This window comes from Triticum aestivum, chromosome 7A (assembly GCF_018294505.1).
Source record: "Triticum aestivum cultivar Chinese Spring chromosome 7A, IWGSC CS RefSeq v2.1, whole genome shotgun sequence".
Taxonomy (NCBI): domain Eukaryota; kingdom Viridiplantae; phylum Streptophyta; class Magnoliopsida; order Poales; family Poaceae; genus Triticum; species Triticum aestivum.
The window spans coordinates 743,457,795-743,475,232 of NC_057812.1; the positions used below are offsets into that span (position 1 = coordinate 743,457,795).

A 17,438-nucleotide genomic window follows, 5' to 3' on the forward strand; every position below is an offset into this window, starting at 1 on the left:
ACATAATGCATTTTCTAGGATTAATTTGTGAAAAATTATGCATGACATAGATTTTCATGAACTGAAAATATGATTTCAATTCAGAGTTATACAATACACCGTGGATTTAATACACACACACACACTTAATTATACATTACTCTTACACGCTGAAAGACTCACACTCTGACTCGTAATGTAAGAGCGAGTCTTTATTTAGGCTATTTACATAAGTGGAGTGGTGACTGAGTGAAGACGATGGTATATAGTGGAAGAAATAAAGGATGGTCATAACTGACGACACGTACTAGTAACAAGCACCCACAAGTTCCTACGGGAGATGTGCCTGTTATCAACATGCTCTTTAATTGTCAGATGCACGCTTAACCCATCGTCGACAACATCTTCAGATGCTTGGCAATACCCATGAAACCGGAGATCGCGGTTGCCTAGAACATGGCACAATGTTTTGATTTTCCAGAAAGACATGGGCAAAATTTTCACCTGCGTCCCTCTCACATCCATTGTCTGGAGCTTCTTCAGTTTGCCGATGGTGTCTGGCACCGTTGTCAAGCTCGAGCACCGGACACTGAGGTACTGTAGGTGCAGCATGTCCCCGATTCGACTTGGCAGCTTCTCACCAATGTTGATGCCCTCTAGGCTGATGACGCGAAGGAATGTGGATTGCTTGAGCAACTGCCTCAAGCCTTCCTTGAACTCCTGTGGTCCTGCTGCATAGTGCCACAACAAATATCCGACATTAGCCCGGTAGCTCACTTAATAATATGTAAAGAAACGGTAGGTATTTCTTGACAAATGTGGCTCTAGTACCTTGTGCATCATTGGAGGTGGATTGCTTGAGCAGCTGGTTGGAGGCTTCCCTGAATTCTTGTGACCCTGCAAAGTGCCAGAAATATGATCTCCGATTAGCCCGTAATATGTAAAGAGGTGGTATTTCTTGAGAAATGTGGACAGCACGGTTGGCACCTTCTATGAGCTTGGCATCATGAGCTCCACTGGGCAGCTTGGCACCTCCCATAATGCCTTGTGCACCATGGGACAACACGGTTCTCACCTTCCAAAGCACCTTTGTTTTGTACGGCATTTTGTTGTTGTTGAGAGCTAGGCGCTTCGCGCTGACTGTGGCAGGGGCATACCCACCACCATAGTGCGTTTCCATGAGGCCAATGCGCTGCGCCTCGGACCTGAGAATCTCATAGACCTGGTCATGAATAGCTACTGATTCCACGACGTCTGCTTTCTTCTTCACCAGCTGCATAAGGCCACGGAAGATAAACTCCTTGAGGTAACGCTGGCCCAGCTCTTCTTGTTCCACCCCAGGCTGCTGAATTAGGAAGCCCTCCGCCGCCCAGAGGCGCACTAGTTGGCCAGCATCGATCGTGCTGCGCTCCGGGAAGCCTGCCGTGTAGAGCAAGCACGGCCTGTGTTCTTTGGGGAGGTCATCGATGCTCATGGACACTATGGTCATGAGCAGGTCGTCTTGGTTGTTCTCCTTGAGGTACTTGGATGCTGCCTCCCACTTGCTGTAGTCCATTGTCCTCATGAGCTTGGCAAGAAGAACCACCGCCAGTGGTAGTCCCTTGGTTATCTTTTCAATGTCTTTACGGATCGTATCCATCATTTCTGTCTTGTAATTACTCATCCGGCGCCCCCGGAGGCCCAGGATCCTGTTGAACAACTTCTCGCTCGTATCTTTGGGTAGACAACGAAGCTCAACGATGTCATCAGCACAGGGACTGGACGTCGCTGTCAGCACAATCTTGCTACCTTCTCTGCCGGCCTTGAGCCAATTCTGTGCCTCGAGTATGGTGCTGCTCATTTGGCAATCTACCACAACCAAGTACTTCACTTGGTCTATATTCTTCCCGCTAGGTTGTAGCTTGGAGCACTCATCTTCCAGCTTTCTTTCTACTTGATCAGTGATGTTACTGGTGTCTTGTGGAAAGCTCACCCACATACGTACCTCAAAATTCTTCTTAATGGTTTCATTTTTGTATGCTTTCTCTGCCAGATACCTTTTCCCGATACCACTCTCTCCAACCACATAAATCACACGGCTTTCATTTGTGACAAGGAGGAGGTCATGCAATTCCTTTTCTTCGTCCTTGCGTATTGGCACAGCCTGTTGGTTCTCCTCCAAGTCTGTGTCGTCCCTGTTTCCGACTATTATTTATTAGCTGAAGCTAGTAAACAAAAATAATTTATTGCTGTATTTAAGCAACCGATATAATCCACGTCATCTAAATTATTTCGTACGTTAGAATTTTAATTCATTGTTGAGATGTGTGCTCAGAATATATATTTATGTATGCTATGACCTAAGATCATGCTCATAGTTAAGTATAAAAGCCTGCTTGAATAGAGTAGTTTTTAGTGGTAGTCTCTACTATTAAAGGCGGATCGAACGTCGTGATGGTTCAACCACCTCGTTCGATCCCCCCGCCTCGTTCGACCTCCCATCTTACGACCCCGCATGGAAAAAAACGCAGGGAACAACCCACGTTCGACAACAACTGAAAAAGAAAAAGAAAAAAGAAAACGGAAAGAACCCGCACGAGGCTCTCAGGTCTCGGCAGTGTGTGTAGGGTGCTCGCTAGAATTCCCCACTCGTGGAAGCAGGCGAAGTAGCGCACCTGCCACCTAACATGACTGCTCTGAGTATTGGTTAAGAAGATTTCCAACGCCAAATCTGGTATCACCTTGCCCCTTCTGCCCTTCATTTCTAATTTTGAAAACAATCGGAGATGTATGTTTCCTTATCGTCTGTTTGGTTGACTTCGTGTTAGCGTGGAGAGTTAAACTACTTTATATGTGACTAAGTACTCACTTCCCTGTTGGATTTCAGCTTCACGGAATGGATTATTTGTATGACAGGGAGGTTACAACTTACAAGTGACGGACCATAATTTTGCATGGTGATTTACTTAGGCAAAGCTAGAATTTTTGTTTGGTTTACTGTTAACCGCTGAGCAGTCTTGTTGTGTCCAACTTGGTGATAGCAAACTACTGCATACTTCAATAAAGACTGCCACGTCAATTTTGATGTGTGCAGAGCTCTTCTACTTCTCTTTGTTCTCAAAGAATTTTGTACTGTAGGCTGTTCTACTGAATTTCAGGGTCGCAGCAGCAAGGGCGAGGTGGCCGAGTGTGGGGAATGCAGGCATAGGCAAGATGATGTGCTGCGGTTACCAGCTACACACCTATCACTGCCTCCAGTCAGATTTGGGCGACTGGCGTTTTGAAAAAATATACAAAAGATCATGCTGGGGCACGCGATGACACCTCACAGACTGACACCAAGTAAAACCTAGATCAGACGGCAAGGAGATATAACGGTAAAGAAATAGTGGAAGAGAAATGAAAGAACCCATTTAAAGATAGGTTGTTTTATGAAAAATATCAAGATTATGTATCCTTGCGGTTGTATTGCTACAACCGAAGTTCATTTATTCATGCCCTACTTCTATCGATCTTGCATACATGTCTGAAAACACACATGCTTGCAGTATTTTTCATTGGATTTCCTTTCTCAATCAAATCAGATGGTTCTATTTATCAGCCTATCTGACTTGCTCCTACGGAAAAGGTTGAAGGGATTGAAAAAATCAGTCATTCACAACCACCGATGAAGGATTTGCTGAAAAGTTAAGGATTAGTAGTTCTTTTTTGAAATCAATTTTCAAATAATGGATTTGGTATTATATATATGCGAGGAAGGTAATAAAAAATAGAAGACACTAATAATACAAAAAAATTAGTTGGTTTCAACGTTGCTATGGTTCCCTTTTAAACGGTGAGGCCCTCTCTACTTTCTTTCGCACTACCTATCCATTATAGAGTAAACAGATCACAATTAAGAGTTATACAGACATTGATGTTATTTAATTATGAAAGTTGGCTAAGTATCCGAGTATCTTTTGTATATCTCAATTTTTTTATATAAACCACATTTTTATGATAAAAATCAAAATTCACTTGTGCTTCATCCCTCCATTGATGATGCTATCTATTTTATCTTTGTTGTTCCATGGCAACGCACGAGCATTCGACTAGTACGAATAATGTGACAATTTACAAAAATACATATTTTCATGGCATATCACACATGTTTCTCTAGTCAGATTGGAGATATTAAAACACGGGCCTGACTTGTACTCCCGGCCGGAGGTAGTAATCTGTACCGTATGATTTTATCTGTGATTATTATCTGCAGCTTGCACAACCTTTGTGCATAAGTACCATACTCTGTAATGCTATTTACTGTAATGTTTGGTTTGCTGGTTGCCATATACAGTGCAATCAGATAACTTGTCATCTGAACTTTCATGGCGTTGGAGACAAAGGCTAAAGTACTCAAATTTTGGGTTGTAAGTTTAAGGATGTAACTTAAATGATGTAAAAAATGACTAGCTCCACTTGGGAGACAGCGCCGGAACTATTCATTGACGTCCAGGTCCATATGGAAGGAAACATGTCGATCTGGATGATTTCAGTGGTAGAATCTGCTAGTTTCTTTTCTTTATCCTTTTCTTTTTAGGACAATGAACCAATACAATTAGATCTTTTTTCATCAACTCGAGAAATAGACAAGTGCTAGGAACATCACGGCCTCTGTCCAAAATATTAGGCCAAAGTTCAACTTTATGGATTACAAATTGTTAGTGAAATTGTTGGTCAAAGTAAAACGTTGGCTTTACGTCATGCCTTAGATTTTGGGACGAATCGAGTATCTTTCAGCACTTAAAAGTGTTTGGTTCCAATTAGTATCACAAGATGACAATAAACGACATGTTGCCACGTTCACATGGACTGGTGGACCACTGATATATAGTCGTTTGCGGTGTAAATTAGAAAATGATCCTAGGCATGGGTTAACAAATTACCAGTTTTGGCGGACCGGAGGGATGGCACGCGACGCCCTCCATGTGATCGCATTTGTACTTCCATTGTCGCTGCGATATTTCGCACTGTTGTCGACAATATCCTCTAGCCGCGCGTTCATGGACTTGATCTGTCGGGAGAGGATGTACCGGACGCGGATCTGTGTGCCGAAGTTAGAGAAGAACATGGCGGCCGCCTGACGCCAGTTGTGACCGAAGCGGGAGAGGTCGGCCTGCAGGAAGAAATTGTCGATGGCGTCCTCGGCTACAAAGGCGACCTCGCGCACCTGGTATGCGAGCACACGGATTTGCTGGTTGCTGTCTGACCTGCTGCGGAGGTCAGTCTCGTGCACTAGCGCATGCAGCCACATGAGCTTGTCGCGGAGGCGATCAATCTCATTGCCCACGGCAGCTAGGGCCTTCCCCTCTGTCACTGCTACCGCCTGCAGCTTGCTCAGCAGCGGACCAACAATGGCATCTGCCATCTCTCTTTCGCTCTCTCTCTAATGCCACTAGAGGCTATGACAACCCTCGGGCCTCGGCTATGATTTTCTTTTGCTTAGCTAGAGGTGAACTTGAACCACAGCCCGAACAGTCACTTTTATAGGGAAAAATTGAAGCAAAGGCACATCTCTTGCTTAGCAGTTCATTTATTGTACCCTCCTTTAGTCCTTTCTATGGCACACTTGGACATATATTTTTTTTTCCAAAATTTACGGGTCAGACCTCATCCCAAAATGCACATCTAATATTTAAATTTCTACATTACCGGATCTCAAGGATTGCATTTGGCACCAACTAGTTGTCTTAGCTAATTTATATATGTTCATTCAAAGAAGACTTGCAAGCTAGTACAAGAGTAAAGTCATTTTTGTTAACGGGGCAGTAGTTGCACTAACGACTAAGTTAATTGCCAGTTCGCTGGATCTGCACCGCGCCACCAGAACCGCGGTGCATGTGATTAGACCGATAAGAATGGGGTGCACGCTTAGTCACTGGCAGGCCCACCGGCATAAACAACTGAAAACACACTCGCTCACTGTTCATATTAGTAGATGTTTTGAGCTGAGTTGCTGCTATATTATCGAGCTTGATCCGAGTGTATTGGTGAATTGTATGCATCATCAAAGTAGACTTTGTTGAGTTTAGACACTTGAGAGCTGATCATATCCAGCTGGATATGACTGTGATGGCAAATACTAAAATTAAGCCACCATGTGCATCATCAAAGTAGACTTTGTTTTGCGTGACGCAATCTCGGTCTACATACATGAAGTAGCTATAAGAAGTCTTGACTTCGATCAGGGTCCTAATATGAAACTAATGTATTTGATCATCAGATTGATCGAGTCTATGTACACGTTAACCGTATGTTAACCAATTCACAAATTAGCTAAATCATGTATGTATTTAGAACTAAAAGTTAACTAAGTAACAACTGAGTACTCTGCTACTTTGAATGAATTTGAGCTACGTACCTTTGCTATTAATTTGGTAACAGATTACTGCAATGGAAATGAAACTACCACATCAAACGGAACCAAGCTGAAGGATAGGAGTTTTTATGTACAGCCCACTAAACAGTAGCCTAGCAGGTACTCCCTCCGTCCCATAATGTAAGACGTTTTTTGACACTACACTAGTGTCAAAAAACGTCATATATTATGGGACGGAGGGAGTAATTAGTAACCACCGACGGGGGAGAGAAAATTACAAGCCTTTGTTTGAAAAACAACCATTGCAGACCATGTGTTGGCATGAGCTCTCCATCAACTGGCCGAACAATTATTAACTGTTAAACAAGACCTAGTCCTGAGAAGACTTTGGGGTGGATCCAAGTCTTACTAGTAATTCATTTAGGTCTAAACGTGCTACACACAACTTGGCTAGGCTAGCTTAACAGACTTGACGAAACGATCGAGGTCCCGATTAAAACTCACTGCACATGCAACAAAACATCTCGATTATTGGACGGTGTCACATGGGGTTGGTTTGTCTCACCGATTGAGATTATTTGGCATTTTCACTTCTCCATGACAAAGGCTCATCTTCCTTGTCTCTCAAGGAAAGATCTTGATTATAGTGATAGATACAAAACACTAATGCCGCTGGTTGGCACTAGTTAACTAGTTGCTACGAATTTGTCCAAGTTGTAACAATCTCGATCTCGATCGCATCCAAAGCAATCCATTCTAATTTCAGAATATGGACATATATATATATTTGATAGAAAAATTTCCGACACCTAAAATACATATAGCTTAAGAGAATGGAGAGCGGTGGATAATTATTTTGCATGTTAGTGGTTGCATGCGTCTTGAGATGCACCGGGTGGTAAAATAGTACTATACTTCATCTATTTATCTATAACTAATAACTAATAACTAACTAATCATAAAGGGGCTATTGCTTCTGGTGGTACGTCATCGAAATTGCCTTCAAAGTTGCAAAATATTACCCACCGATGCCAGCTATAAATGATTAAAAGAACGTTTCACACAAGGGAATCCCCGTCTGGGCCGGCCCATGCTGTAGGAGCCTTCTATATTGCGAGCTGTGCGTTGTGAGAAGAAACAACGCGCCATTTGAGCTGGTCCTTATCCGGGCCGCCTATTTTTCAAATTTCATTTTTTCGGTTTTTTTGTTTTTCCTCTTCGCCTTTTCTACTTAAACTAATTTGGGACTTCAAAAAATATCCGGAAAATTCTAGCAAATGCAGATTTTGAAATAAAATATTTAATATTTCAAAAATATTTGTGGATTCAAAAAATGCTTGCAATTTTTAAAAAATGTTTGAAATTTTGAAAACAAATGTTCAGAAATAAAAAAATGTTGATGATTTTTTAAAGAAGTTTGTGTATTAAAAAATGTTAATGAAATTGAATGGCAATTTTAGTGTTTTGACCATGGCAATTCCAGTACTTTGACCATGGCAATTTTAGAGCATGGCAATTTTAGTGTTTTGACCATGGCAATTCCAGTACTTTGACCATGAAAATTATTTTTTCTACGAACCATGGCAATTTTAAGTGCATGTATCATGGCAATTTTAGTTTATGGTTCATGGCAAGTCTAGTTTCTTAATTCTTTGTTTTATAATATGTAAAAAATTACTTTTAAATGTAGAAGAAAATAGCTAACATATCATGGCAACTTCAGTGTAAACACCATGGCAATTCATGTGCAATAGACATGATAACTTTTAACCCCGCAAAAAAGTCGTCGAAACATATTGATATGAGATCTAGTTTCGGAGATCTCGTCATGATGGATTTAATGGTGAAAACGGATCTTCAATCAAAATTTTCATTTAAGAGATAAAACATTTGAGAAACTGAAAATCAAAAAAAAAATTCCCACATGCATGCATGCGGTCACATGACACAGTCTGTGTGTTATAAGGCGTGTGAGCGGATGTCACTCCCACCACATGTGTGAGTGTTATCAGCGTGCAAAACCTACCCACAACGATCCCCACAAAAACTGTAGGAAAACAGCTGTCAAGTTGTGGTAAATTCTAATCACCCATGTACAGTAAAAAAATCAAAATTATGTAAAAAGTTAAACTCTACACCCTTTAGTTTCTTAGATTAGTATATGTTGCTAGCCAGTTTTCATCAACCAACAATAGGATAGTTGGGGCACCGCTAGGGTCACCTTTGTTAACCTTAATTAGTGAGAGAGTCTCTCACTGTGCCTTTTTCAATTAAATGAATAAATGGTTGTATATCATATGCTTACAACCCTAGACACTTTGCGTCTAGAGCAAAGTAAGAAAAAGATTGAAAAGAGATTACAAAAGTGGAAATGCAAGGTTTGTGCTTCTCCTTGACCCTATAGGTAAGGAGAGGGAGAACCCAGGAGGAGGAAATTCTCTCCTTCCACTATGGAAGGAGGTAAGGATTCCCTCCTAGTAGGAATCGTCCTAGAGGCCTGCCATGCCCTATGGTGCCTCTTGTGGGCCCTATGGGGACCACTAGGAGTTGTCATCTCATAACGGCGCTTCACAATTTTCTATCACAAATAAAATCCTGAATTATTTGGATGTCTATGGTACCCATTCCGAGACCACCGAAAACATTCCATATTTAGACCCGAACTTTCCGAAATCATGTTATACCTTTCCATAATAGCTAGAACCCAGAAAGTAGTGGCTACTCTTGGGTGTAGTACACCCGAGTTAGCAAAAAAATTGAAAAAATGTGATCAAACATTGTCCAAAAAATATAAAATTTTGGGACCTGCAACATTATCAGATGTGTGAGGTTCTTGCAAAATTTCATCTAAAAATAGCATATGAGGAGCTCTCACAAAAAATAACAAAATCACTACTCAAACAGTGCACAAAACTTTCAGCAGTGATTTTGTTTTTTTCGTGAGAGCTCCTTGGATGTTATTTTTTGATGAAACTTGGCAAGAATTTCAAACATACGATAAACTTTGATGTAGCAAAATTTCAGATTTTTTGGATTTTGCTTGATAAACTTTTTTCAAAATTTTGCTAACTCGGGTGTAGTACACCCGAGAGTAGAAAATCCAATCTCCTTCCGCAACCATCTGAAACACTTACAGAACTATACGTAACTCTTTCGGTGCTCTTTTAACTCATTTCTCATTTCTCCAATAATCAGGACTAGAAACCGTTAAGCGTGTGACCGTACAAGTTTGGAAATAAGTGGACATGTCTCGGAACACCTTCTGGACAATAGTTAACAGCGGGATCTGGACACCCTTATTAACTCCCGCATATTCACAAAGTTCTCGAGTTAACCATTTTTTATGAATACCATTCCCTTCGCTTCGCGGTACGTTTACAAACCTCGAGGTGAGCTAATCGATATCCCCGTGATAAACTCCTTGATCACTATAGCGGTTATCCTCGTTACTAGTTTTGTTCTCTTTACTCGTATTCATGTTCCGTATCCCGTGATCATAATCACACGTGTCTGGCCAGACGATAATGACACCCTAACACAGAGTGGTCCCAGAGAGTATCTCTCTATCATGAGAGGTGCAAACCTACTATTGATATCGAGATACACATTTCCGGTATACCTGTAAGTTACTTCTATTTAAGTCCAGTTACAAAAGTGACAATCGGTAACCCCAAAGTAACCATTTGGTATGTTGATATACAATATTCTCATGGGCTAAGGAACTATGCAACCATGAACAAGCTATATGAAATACCTATAACATAACAACGAAGACATCTTTCAATAATTCATAAGTTGGGTCTATCCAACTCCGTTGTTAGCATGACAACAATGTTCTCATATATTGATAGGATACTCACAATGCTCATGATTAGGAAAACAAGATCATCATCAATACATGAGATTGTCTTAGAGGCATGATGAGGGATGAATTGGTGTTTACATTTCCACAAATGTATTCAGGTTTTCCATTGAATCTCATATTCAAGAACCAACACACTTGTACAACAGAAATATAAACTTAATAATGAACATGGAAATGACATAATAACATTTTTATTGCCTCTAGGGCAGATTTCCATCAGTTACAAATTTATGCAAAAATAGTTGTTTCTTCAATCATAATCATTACAATTGTATAACAATTACAAATTTAGCCTTAAAGATAGTCATATATTATAACATCGCAACACAACTAGTTCCCCTGATACAAAAAGATTAGGAGCATTTTTTATGTGCGCTTCCGACCATAGCTCATAATAATTACAATTGTATAGCAATTACAAATTTGGCCTTAAAGATAGACATATATTATAACATCGCAACACAACTAGTTTCCCTAACACAAAAAGATTAGGAGCATTTTTGATGTGCGCTTCCGGCCATAGCTTGGAGCAATCTTGGTACCGGGGGCATTGTGATCTCAACCAGGCCTTCGAGAAATTGAACTACCTGTCCCATTGTTGGCCGATCAAGCTCATCATCCTGGATGCACCAACATGCAACCTTGCAAGCCAGTTCAACCTCATCCAATTTGATGTCGCCATCTAGCTTGTGATCTACCAAACCCTTGATGTCTCCTTTGAGAAGCTTATGTGAGGCATACACAGGGAAATAAACATCAACATTGCCACCACTAGGACATGATGCACATGAGTTCCTCCTTCCAGATATTATTTCCAGCAACACCATCCCGTAGCTATAAACATCGACTTTTGGTGTAATAGGAACACCGCTTATCCATTCAGGCGCAAGGTACCCTGTAGTTCCTCTCATTGTTGTCAATACTCGGCTATAATCCCTTCCTATAAGTTTTGCCATTCCAAAGTCTGCAATTTTTGGAAGGAGTGAAGAATCAAGAAGTATGTTTTCTGGCTTGATATCACAGTGTATGATGCAGTCTCGGCAGCTGTCATGCAAGTAGGCCAACCCTCTTGCAACTCCTAGGCCTATCTGATATCTAGCAGTCCAATTCAACATGGTAGAATTGCTTCGAAATAGATGGACATCAAGAGAGTGATTTGACATGTATTCATAAACAAGCAACCTCTTGGAACCATCACAACAGAAACCAACAAGCTTAACCAAATTGATGTGTTGAACAGCTCCGATTGTGCTCACTTCGGCTCTGAATTGCTTCTCTCCTTGATAAGCACCATCGAGCATCTTCACTGCTACGGCATTGGAGCCCTTTATAAACCCCTTGAATACAGAACCAAAACCTAAGAGGATAAGCACCATCGAGCATCTTCACTGTAGTTCTTCTTTTTGTTTCTCTGGATCATTATTAAGAGGATAAGTGCAAATAGGCCTAAAACAAAAACGCCTGTACCAGTGACAATTCCAATAACAATTCCTCTTCTGTTGTTTTTCAAACTTTGTACATCTTTAGCAGAAAGACGGAGGTAAAGAGTTTCTCCGTTAGAATTGGCAGTGCCACTACATGGTAGTGCTCTTATGTTGAGCAATTTATTATGCCACATAGAACATCCATTGTCGCCAAAGGAGTAGGCTGTGCAAGAGCAATTATTCAGGCAAACTTGTGCGCACTCACTTGCACTTGCAGCAGCATCTACTTCTGGGGCATCCTTGGGCAACTTAACACATGGCATAGAATAGAACTTGTCTGTGGTATGCGTTGTGCCTCTATTGCTAATGCAGTCTAACTTAGTCTTCCTCGAGCACCCACCTGCTCGATCTTCTAGGTCCCAGTCCTTGGGGGATGTTATTGTGAAGCCCTCCATACAATTGCATTGTGGAAAATTATTATCATTGCAGATTGTGAAAGGCCCACAAATTGCATCAACGTCACACTGATCTCTTGGTTGGGCATTGATCATTACCCAATCTGGTGTGCCCTTCATCCAAATGAATGTCTTCATTTGACCCGAGATGTCAATTACATGACGAGTAAGCATATTTGGATCCACATATTGAGGCACTAATTTATATGTCCAGTACTTCTCTTTGTCACTGTGGACAAATTTTGCACTAATAGAGTGGCGGGCAGCCATCTCTGGAATTCCAGAAAAATATTTGCCGTTCCATGCACCGCTGGACCAATAGGGTATGGATGAGTTGAGTGCTACAAGCACTATCTGGTCAACAGCGGCCGGGTCTACCTCATAATAATAGACACCGGTAGCTGGGTCAGTCAAGCTTTTCCAAGAAACAAAACGGCGATTCAGGCCGGTGGCCTTATCCCATCCATGCTTGGCCCCAGGAAAAAATGTATCCGTGGGGTGATCAAAGCTTTGCCATAGAAACTCTGACAAGTTTGAAGAGTCTGTGAGTACGAGATTTCCAGTACTCAGCAGCCTAGCAGTGGTGCTATTTCTGGAGATGTTTGCTTGTGTGGACCAGATTATGGACATGGTGGACCGGTTTAAGATGACAAGGTTGCCATCGTGGGAAATGGTGAGCTCAACTGAGGTCGTGTTCTTGACTGGGTTATCCCTATTTCCAACCCATGCTGGAGTGAATTTAGGGACTGCGTTGAACCATATGCCAAGGTACCAGTTGGTGGTGCCTTCGGTCTGGAAGAAGCCGAGCGCGTACCTGCCATTGCCGGAGATGAGCTTGTCGTTGACGGCAAGTGATTGGCCGGCCAAGATGGTGTCCGTCGCTGCAGAGTTTGCTGGGGTGTGGATGCAGGAGAGCAGGGTGAAAACAATTAGGAAGGGCGGCATGGTGAACGGTGGTGAGGGCGCGCAGACTACTGCAGAATCGTGTTGTGCAGAGGCTGCAAATATAGGCTGGTGCTCAGCTCGGTCATAGCGACAAGCACTGGTGAGTCTTTTTGTGTGTGCGTGTGCGTGTGACTAAGTAAGCACTTCTGTTCAATCACAAAAAAAGAAGAAAATAATAGTATAAGTAAGCACTGTGAGTCAAGCACAACGTCCAAACTAGCACGTGGTGTTGAGAGCTTTTCCAGTGGCGATGGTGAAATGCGTCTTGCAGAGCACCAGACACATGCAGGTTGTGTTCTGGACTGATGTATTGCGTATTCTAGTTGAGCACCAGAGCGCCAGAGCACGGCAGGCGACCAATGTGTTGTAGTTTTGCTCTGGACTGGGTATGCGTGGTGGAAATTGGAGAGTGTGGAGGAAGAAGAACGCCATGGGCGTGAGCGCCAGACACCTGGTTCGCCGGTCGAAATCTCGTCGTCACTGCCCACGACAGACCGGCCTGAAGAGGTCTTTGCCCACGACAGACCGTCCAGAAGAAAATTGCGCATGGCTTCGTCATTTACTCTTGTGTTCCACTTACATTTTCAGAGTAAAACTTATTGTTATATCGAATATCCAATTCTGAGCCCAGGCTCATCTGCACCAGATGCACAGTAAATTTAAAAAAACTAGAAAAATTCAAAAAAAATATTTTTTTTGCATGGAAGATATTTAAATGCGTGAGGTACGTGCCAAATTTCAAAGCATTTGGTCTTCTGAGTAGCTCTCATAAACAAAACAAAATTGGGTCAAAATAGTGCACAAACAGTAAACTTTTTGATAGATCCGAAATTTTTCTTTTTCGCTGAGAGCTACTTGGACATTCAAATGTTCTGAAATTTGGCACGTGCATCACGCACTCAGGCATCTTTCTCCACAAAAAATCAGAAATTTTTAAATTTATTTAGTATTTTTAATGATGTTTTTGTTCACTCCGGGCTCATTTGAGCATGGGAGCCAATACTCCTCACTCATTGTTATACAGTAGCTTTATTATTTTCTTTACAGATTAAACAATATGAGAGATCCTCGGCTCCCCACCACCTCCCTCCTCCCCAGCCGCCGCCAGGCAAGGCCCGCGCGGTGCCGGCGGCGGTGGGATTTCTCTCTGGCGGCGGGCGGCTCCTCGGCGCTCTGGATCTGCATGTGGCGGCGGCTGCATGGGGAAAGCTCCTCGGTTCATGGCTGCACGGGGCAACGATGCAGCTCCACTTCCTGCATGGGCGTCCTGCTGTGGCGACTTGATGGTCGGGCGGCACAGCTCTCCCGTCACGGCAAGACTGCCCTCTGCTGCTGGATGGGCGCCTTCGTGCGACGCCGGCTTGTCTCTTCTTGTGGCTTGGCTCCGGCTTGCTGCAGGGCATGGAGGCAACGAGGTCGCGGGCTCCAGCGACTCACCGACCCGGCGTGGTTGCTCATTTCAGATCTGGACGGCTTGGTGGTGGTGATCCAGATTCGATCGGTCGAGTGGGGTGACTGCAGACTGTGTTGCAGTACCTCTTGCGGCTCCATGGCAACGGTGGTCACCAAGGGATCTTCGGGAGGGTTAATCTCTCTATGTCCAATGGTTGACTTCGGTGGTGAGATCTCCGGGAGGGTTAATCTCTCTATGTCCAATGGTTGTGCAGTGGCGGCGTTCATCGTATGTAGCTGCTGGGATTACGGAAAAGTGGTGGCGACAGCAGTTGAGTGACTTCGAAGGTGGTGCTGTGAGCACCCGGTCGCGAGATCCGGGGTGAAAGCCTAGGTTGACCTGAGTTGGTTATACCTGGCAATGGCGATGTTTTTTTACGTCGTTACCTTGTTGAAGGCATTGCTCGAATATGCTTGCACTGATTCTTCAGGGTGAAAACCTAGATTCAGGCCTTGGTGGTTGGATCCGGTGACGGCAACACTTGAGTGTTACTCCCTTCTCGAAGGCGTTACTGTTGAAGAACCTTGTCGTCTGTATGATGTCATGAGATGGTTGGTGCGGATATGGTCGTTGATATAGTTTGCCGATCGTGGATCTGGTCGCTTCGGGTTTTTCTTTTACTCGCCTACACATAGCTTTGGTCTTATATGACTTTGCTATCTCGCGTGTTTTTTGGTGTGCGTGTGTTGGTGTTGGCTGTGTGCATCCTAGTTATGCAGAGGCCGGGTGTGTGTTCTTTGGGTTTGTATCCTCTTGATGCTCCTCTTTGAGCTAATAAAATCCACCCTTTATCGAAAAAAAGGAAATTATAAGTGGATGCTATCTATCTATCTATATCTATATCTATCTATCTATCTATACCTATACTAATTACAGACTCCCAAAAAATTACCACGTTAATTAGAATTTACGAGCCGTTAATCTGATGGGACTGAATTATTACGATGTATATCAACCTGTAAACTCCAAAGCCGAAAAAACACTCGAAAGGCCCAAAATCCTTCTTGGTAGCAAAGAAAATGCAAGAAGAAAAAAAAACTAACTTAATCTAGAGGGGAGCCAGTTATTACGGTTGAGATCTTTCTATAGGTTTTAAATAGTTTTTCCATTAGATTAACCCATGTGTCTATCTAAAGCCAGGTTGAACACATACCCTGTAACAGCTAGGTCCCGCACGGCTCCTAGAGACTTTCTCTCTCTCCTTTTTTCTCTCGTGGAAATCAAAACGGATCTCCTATCGCCTGATCTGCTTCTTTTCGTTCGTGCTATGGTGGCGCAAGGTGGAGATGCAAATCTCTTACTGTTGCTTCCCTCTCGATCTGGTTCAGGGGGAAGTTCTATCATATGGCATCCTCATCTTTCGGCCATACAGGAGCAGCGACATTGGCATCCAGATGCGCAGCAGCTTGGACACGAGTTGAGGATCGTGTGACTCTCTCGGAACACATCCCGCCATGGGAAGTTAACGTGGCCAGCGGATGCACAAGCCTGATCGTTTCTATGACATGTTCTTCTCCTGCTGAAAGCTCTTCTCTTTCCTTGGCGTCATGTCCGAACAGAGACAAGAGATGAACGGCTGCACGTACATGGCAGGAGATGCAGTACTACGCGTAGGTGTAGAAAGGAGCCGGCAGCGACATAGTCGATCGCCATCCCCAGCAAGCAGAAGGCGAATTGTATGGCCCATGAGGCCATGAGGCGTGGAGCTTGCCAGCATGCATGTATGACACGGCTTCTACGAGGCTAGGAAGTTGCCTCCCAGTGCCATGTTGGCGCTGCCTCCTCGCAGCGCCGCTCTTCTTCTTCCTTGCGCTCTCTTCTTCTCATGGTTTTGCCTCACACAAGAACTCATCTGGGGAAAGAAGACAACACAGACACACACACACACACTTCACCAAGGAGCAGCACAAGAGCTTTGCCGAGAGCATCCTCTCCTTGGTGAACACGCAGTGCTACATTTTTCTACAGGCTCTCACCGCCTTCTTTCATTGACTCAAAGTAGAATATATATACAAGGACCAGGCACTCACGCCCATGCATGTACTCACACACAACTTGGGCACCACTACCTGCCAGCTCTCACGCCACGCCCCACATTACTTGCTCCACGACTAACTACATGCGCTAACCACGGCCTAAACTCTATCCATCCATATGGCTCGGCCAGCACATGTGACCAATCCCAACTACATGCATGCATGAACTACTTACTCAACATTCTCTCGGCTAGGACTCAACAAACTCACGCATGCACAGCTACTCCAACAAACTGAGCGATCTGCCGGTTCACCCGACCCAACTTGATGCACTCCGTCACACTCCAGTCTTAAGTCGCGTCTTGCCACTTCTCGGGACCTTGCCGTATCTCACAGCACCATCAGTATCTCGCCGTGCTCGCCGCATCACACGGCAGCCCGGCATCTCGTCTTCTTGGCGCACAACCAAAGCTGCACTGGCCTACATCACCCTTTTACCATCTAAACTACATGCACATAATAAAACTAAATATGCGGATACATGAATCAAGATTAAACCTAACATGCCATGCGTCCTCTTTCCTGTCCTGCAGGCTCTCTTCCTCCTCCTCCTCCTCCAGTCTTTCACGATCCCAGTCAGTCTCCCCTTTGGCAGCATGGAGTTTTCACCCGGCAGGCTGCACCATGTCATTCCCCGTCTGTGAGGTAAGCTTGCGTAAGTGCTTCGCAGCATCGAATCAGCAGTAGTATTTCACGTTCTTAGGTTCAATGGTGTGGCTTGGTTTACGTATGTGTACTGCTTTGACAATGATGACTACAACCAATTGGCCGTATGATCAGCTGCCTGCTCTGTTACAATGAGAAAAAGGCATGAGAGGAGTCCATGCAATTGAAGAAAACATCAAATAGGAAATTTGGGAAAAGCATATATGGAAGTTATTTCCATATCTACTCTTCTGCGCTCCCCTTTTCTCAAAGAAAAAAAAACTTTTTTCACTCCGTCT

The 17,438-nt window shown here is 43.4% G+C and overlaps 1 protein-coding gene and 1 pseudogene across 1 annotated transcript; both read right to left on the reverse strand.

Moving 5' to 3' along the window:
* Nucleotides 1-209: 209 nt before the first annotated feature.
* LOC123147679 (putative disease resistance RPP13-like protein 3) lies at nucleotides 210-5,365 on the reverse strand. The gene is made up of 4 exons (XM_044566951.1): nucleotides 4,884-5,365; nucleotides 967-2,153; nucleotides 811-876; nucleotides 210-710 (listed from the first exon to the last, which is right to left on the reverse strand). The coding sequence occupies exons 1-4, from the start codon at nucleotides 5,363-5,365 to the stop codon at nucleotides 268-270; spliced, it is 2,178 nt and encodes a 725-aa protein (XP_044422886.1). The 3' UTR covers nucleotides 210-267.
* A 5,270-nt stretch (nucleotides 5,366-10,635) lies between these two features.
* On the reverse strand, nucleotides 10,636-13,041 carry LOC123147353 (G-type lectin S-receptor-like serine/threonine-protein kinase At2g19130; annotated as a pseudogene).
* Nucleotides 13,042-17,438: the final 4,397 nt, after the last annotated feature.